This window comes from Nerophis ophidion, linkage group LG04, assembly GCF_033978795.1.
Source record: "Nerophis ophidion isolate RoL-2023_Sa linkage group LG04, RoL_Noph_v1.0, whole genome shotgun sequence".
NCBI lineage: Eukaryota > Metazoa > Chordata > Actinopteri > Syngnathiformes > Syngnathidae > Nerophis > Nerophis ophidion.
Genome location: NC_084614.1, coordinates 76,591,507 through 76,597,649, shown reverse-complemented (window position 1 = coordinate 76,597,649; position 6,143 = coordinate 76,591,507). Strand labels below are relative to the sequence as shown.

At 41.4% G+C, this 6,143-nt stretch overlaps 1 protein-coding gene across 4 annotated transcripts in view; it reads left to right on the top strand.

Moving 5' to 3' along the window:
* The first annotated feature begins 1,475 nt into the window (after window positions 1–1,475).
* Window positions 1,476–6,143, top strand: part of LOC133551907 (arrestin red cell) — a 26,201-nt gene continuing 21,533 nt past the window's right edge. For 2 of the 4 annotated variants that reach the window (XM_061899104.1, XM_061899103.1), the window contains exon 1: window positions 1,476–1,734. In XM_061899104.1, coding sequence (XP_061755088.1) covers window positions 1,712–1,734 — 23 coding nt within the window. In that variant the 5' untranslated portion in view covers window positions 1,476–1,711. The remainder of the gene's footprint in view (window positions 1,735–6,143) is intronic. The other 2 variants (XM_061899106.1, XM_061899105.1) reach the window with 2 other exon arrangements.

The window sequence follows — 6,143 nt, the reverse complement described above, 5'->3', positions numbered from 1 at the left end:
GCTGACAGCGAGAGATGGCAGGCCAAAGCACATACTGGCGCCATCTTCCGGAAACTCGGAAGTGACGTTACTCAAATCGTGAAAGGTAAGTGTTTTTTTTTTTTTTTAGTAACCAGCAAGCACAGTACAGTTAGTAGAACAACTGTGTTTTTATTACTGCGTATTTGATAGGTGCCATCTGAAATTCAACTATTTGTTTTATTTATATATATTGTAACTCCCTCCAAATAGCACTGACACAATGGCTTTCTTGAACTGATTTATTGAAGGCTTTCTTTCCCTTCAATCCACCGTGAAAACTGAAATAAAATAAATCACGTTACAAACGTAAAAATAATAACATGCACAGCATGTGAATCAAACATTTCACCGAAGTAAAACACAAACAGAAATAACAAATAACTCGTTGGCCTGCATGCTTCTTTTAGGAGGAAATTGCGATCTTCTGGCTCTTATAGCTTAAACGCTGAAAGTCCTTGTGACACTTTTTCATCCTTGTTATGATCAGTCGCTCTCTTCATCCCTTCTCTTTGCATCAAACAAACGTTCACTCATACCCGGAAGCAGCTTCCTTATATCCATTCACAGTTCACAGACCAATCGAGACACTTCAAAACAAAAGCATGAAATTACATTTTTAACCATAGTAACACAAATAAAGCCTTTTATACATTTTGATTTAAATTCCCTGTTTTTAGAGAAATAAAACAAATGATAATTATTAGTCGCAACAGTTTTATATATATATATATATATATATATATATATATATAAGGGCTTCACGGTGGCAGAGGGGTTAGTGCGTCTGCCTCACAATAAGTTCCTGCAGTCCTGGGTTCAAATCCAGGCTCGGGCTCGGGATCTTCCTGTGTGGAGTTTGCATGTTCTCCCCGTGAATGCGTGGGTTCCCTCCGGGTACTCCGGCTTCCTCCCACTTCCAAAGACATGCACCTGGGGATAGGTTGATTGGCAACACTAAATTGGCCCTAGTGTGTGAATGTGAGTGTGAATGTTGTCTGTCTATCTGTGTTGGCCCTGCGATGAGTTGGCGACTTGTCCAGGGTGTACCCCGCCTTCCGCCCGATTGTAGCTGAGATAGGCGCCAGCGCCCCCCGCAACCCCAAAAGGGAATAAGCGGTAGAAAATGGATGGATGGATGGATATATATATAATAAAATAATATATATATATATGTATATGAAATACTCGAGTTGGTGAATTGGCTGTAAATATAGTCCTCCCCTCTTAACCACGCCCCCGCCCAAACCACGCCCCAAACCGCGCCTCCGCCCCACCCCCGACCTCCCGAAATCGGAGGTCTCAAGGTTGGGCAAGTATGACAGTATCCTACACTTCTCTTTTGAAAAGTAAGTCTGAACAGCCGATAATGGCATCTACATCAACTATATGATTTGCCTGAGAAGCTGGACAGGACAAAAAAATAAAAACGTGATCTGCAGCCGCTGCACGCGCACACACATGCGCGCGCACACACACGACACAGCCTGCCTTTGCGGAAGTCGGAGGTGCTGAGGCGGCGCTAAAGAAAATTAGCATACCCGCTTCGCGGCGCCCGGATGCGGATGGAAGGGTGAGCAGAAACCGCAGGGACGTAATCCTCTCAACCAGGGGGTGGGGGAACAAAATAAAGGAGACAGCCGAGTGCGGGCTCACCTTTTCCGGTTCTTCTCGACGTCCGTCAGCCGAGGAGATGGGCGACAAGGCGGGCACAAGGTAAGCTAGCGCGCTAGCATCGCGCACTTGGCTAACTAGCCGCGCCGCGGACGTCCGTCAGCCTGCAAACTCCACGTTTGCGTTTGTCGTCCTTTTTTATTTATTTTTTTAAAGCGCCAAACAATTACGCTTATTCATTAGGTGCGTGTTGCTTTTCCCGAGACGCGCTTACGCTGGATGTTTGGCGGCAGAAGGACCGCAGCAGGGTGGGGTTAGCTAACGAGCTAGGAGCTAGCCCAGATGCGTCTATGCTGCTTATTGACACATATTTGCTTTAACTTGCTTGTTTTTATATAATTTTCTTAATATCATTTTTATATAATTTCATCGGATATTCGCCGCATTTGTTTCGATAAACAGCAGGTTACTTGTCGTGCCTGGAGTTCTATCACTTAATAAAGATCACATGTAGACAATTTTGTTTACAATAACGCTTGTTCGCCTGCAACTTCAGTCTGTTATCAACATATTAATAATATTTTTATTAATAGTTTGAAAAAGTGGGTTTGCTTTCCTGTCTCTGGTTTGCTTTTAACATTTTTAGTGTGTTTTGAATCTCATTGTCATAATTCACCTGCGCCACCCTGACAGGTGCAGCTCATCAATTTCTATACAACGTAAGCTCATCTTTTTTTTTTTTTTTACCGAGGAATGTTTAATTAAAGTGTTTTAATATCTTATCATGCCCAAAAAAAAAAAGGTCAAATGATAATAAAAGACGTGGAATACATATGTTACAAATTGAGATACCGTATTTCATTGAATTGCCGCCGGGGCGTTAATTAATTTAATACATATTCTCAATCCTGCGCTTACCAAAGGCATGCGGTAAAAGTAAACATGCGCTAATTATTTTAAAACCTCTTCTCACTCCGGCACTTAATGAAAGTATGCAGTAAAAATTGTGGGTGTGATGTAAGTTTGGACCTTAAATCCTACTGAATAGCTCTTAATCTTCTTCCCTTTATGCGATTTCTTACCGGTATTGAAATCAGCCTCCTCCATTTTGAAAATGATGACAGGGGAAGTGTCACTCGTGACGTCACAAGTTTGACCAGGCGGTAATACTAAGCATGCGCTAATTATTTTGGGAAGTGAGTTTGACCCGGCGGTAATTCAAGTCAGGCGCATAATATATCCCCTGGGGCAATACAAGGAAATACGGCATCTCAGAAAAAACGTAGCTCTCCAAATACCACCGTAATGCCATGGCCCTAGGGCTGGGCGATGTGGCCTTTTTTTTTTTAAATTTCTCGATATTTTTAGGCCATGTCACGATACACGATTCAATCTCCATTTTGCCTTATCCTTGAATGAACACTTGATGCATATAATCACAGCAGTACGATGATTCTATGTGTCTATATTAACACATTCTTGTTCATACTGCATTAAAGACCTACTGAAATGAGATTTTCTTATTTAAACGGGGATAGCAGGTCCGTTCTGTGTCGTACTTGATCATTTCGCGATATTGCCATATTTTTGCTGAAAGGATATAGTAGAGAACATCCACGATAAAGTTCGCAACTTTTGGTCGCTAATAACAAAGCCTTGCCTGTACCGGAAGTAGCAGACGATGTGCGCGTGACGTCATGGGTTGTAGGGCTCCTCACATCCTCACATTGTTTATAATGTGAGCCTCCAGCAGCAATATCTATTCAGACCGAGAAACCATTAAATTGAGCGAGGATGAAAGATTTGTGGATGAGGAAATTTAGAGTGATGGACTAGAAAAAAAAAAAAGTAAAAAAAAAAATAAAAAGGCGATTGCATTGGGAGTGATTCAGATGTTTTTAGACACATTTACAAGGATAATTCTGGGAAATCCCTTATCTTTCTATTGTGTTACTAGTGTTTTAGCGAGTTAAATAGTACCTGATAGTCGGAGGGCTGTGTCCACGGGTGCGTTGACGCCAGTCTCTGAGGGAAGTCACGGCAGCTGCAGCACAACAGAAGCTCCGCCGAGCTCCGGTAAGAGGCGACTTAACACAATTTTCTCACCGAAAACTGCTGGTTGACATGTAGTCGGGATCCATGTTCGCTTGACCGCTCTGATCCATAGGGAAGCTTCACCTCCGGGAATTTTAAACAAGGAAACTCTGTGTGTTTGTGTGGCTAAAGGCTAAAAGCTTTCCACCTCCATCTTTCTACTTTGAATTCTCCATTATTAATTGAACAAATTGCAAAAGATTCAGCAACACAGATGTCCAAAATACTGTGTAATTGCGCGATGAAAAGTGACGACTTTCAGCTGTGTGTGGCGCTGGGCTAAAATGTCCCCTCCAACCAATAACGTCACAAACACCGTCATCATTCCGCGACGTTTTCAACAGGGAACTCCGCGGGACATTTTAAATTGTAATTTAGTAAACTAAAGCGGCCGTATTGGCATGTGTTGCAATGTTAATATTTCATCATTGATATATAAACTGTCAGACAGCGTGGTCGGTAGTAGTGGCTTTCAGTAGGCCTTTAATAAAGATCACATGTAGACAATTTTGTTTACAATAACGCTTGTTCGCCTGCAACTTCAGTCTGTTATCAACATATTAATATTTTTATTAATAATTTGAAAAACCGGGTTTGCTTTCCTGTCTCTGGTTTGCTTTGAACCTTTTTAGTGTGTTTTGAATCTCATTGGCATAATTCACCTGCGCCACCCTGACAGGTGCAGCTCAATTTCTGTTCAACGTAAGCTCGTCTTTTTTTTTTTTTTCTTTACCGAGGAATGTTCCATTAAAGTGTTTTTATATTTTATCATGCCCAAAAAAATCAAATGATGTGGAAAAAATAAACAATACATATATTACAAATTGAGATACCGTATTTCCTTGAATTGCCGCCGGGCGCTAATTTAAAACCTCTTCTCACTGTTGTAAGCACAATACCAATGTGCGCAATTTGCAAAATGCGCAACCGAATTTTGCAAATTTAATGTCAAATCAAATGTTTATTGGATTTATCACTGTACAGCAGGGGTCTCAAACTCAATTTACCTGGGGGCCACTGGATGCAGAGTCTGGGTGAGGCTGGGCTGCAAGAAAATATTTCTTAAAAAAATATTATTAATGTCTTTATTTTTATTTTCAACACAAAATAAAATCAAAATATAAATGAACAAAATGAGAATTAAGTAATGTGAGGCAATGCAAATTAAACAATAAAAAAAACAAATAACGGTTTGAATTGGTCCAGGTTATCGGGGACTGTTATTACTGATGGACAGGTGTCGCAGTGTGACTGCAGCCAGGCCCATAAGAAAACTCTCGTCTCCATGGCAACATTTTTGTCGCTTTCACTCATTTGCCGCTTTTCCACTAACGCAGGGGTAGGCAACCCAGAACGTTTTTGGAGTGGGGGGGCTTGGTGTTGGGGGCTCGCTGTGGAGTTTACAGTTACGGTAGCACAATTAGCCACGTACGGGCTATACCAGACATACCACATCGTAATTGGTAGATTCCTTCAGCTCCGCACACAACGCTGTCAAGCAACCCTTCATGTAAAACTTGCGAGCCATGCTAACAATACATTTTTATAGTAAGGTGGTGGCCGCAAAATAAGGTCCCGCGGGCCGCGTGTTTGAGACCCCTGCTATACAGTGTACGTCCACGACTAAACTACTGACTAAAGTACTACCATGACTTGGTTTACTATTTATAAAATATAATGTAGGGTTACCTGGAACTTCCCTCGCCAAACACTTTCGTTTCCCAACCCTCACGCTTGGATAAATAGGCCTTGATGCCATCTACACAGTGTTGGGAGACTGTTTTGCTGTTAGATCGCGTCCAAATTTGTAAAGTGCACGAGATTGGTGAAATGCTTCCAACATCACTCCGGCACTTACCGAAGGTATGCAGTAAAAATTTTGAGTGTGATGTAAGCTTGGACCTTAAATCCTACTAAATAGCTCTTAATCTTCTTCCCTTTATGCGATTTCTTACCGGTATTGAAATCAGCCTCCTCCATTTTGAAAATGATGACAGGGGAAGTGTCACTCGTGACGTCATGAGTTTGACCTGGCGGTAATTCAAGGCAGGCGCATACTATATGCCCTGGGGCAATTCAAGGAAATACGGTATCTCAGAAAAAACATAGCTCTCCAAATACCACCGTAATGCCATGGCCGTAGGGCTGGGCGATGTAGCCTTTTTTTTTTTTTAATATCTTGATATTTTTAGGCCATGTCACGATACACGATACATATCTCTATTTTGCCTTATCCTTGAATGAACACTTGATGCATATAATCACAGCAGTATGATGATTCTATGTGTCTATATTAAAACATTCTTGTTCATACTGCATTAAAGGCCTACTGAAATTAGATTTTCTGATTTAAACGGGGATAGCAGGTCAATTCTATGTGTCGTACTTGATAATTTCGCCATATTGCCATATTTTTG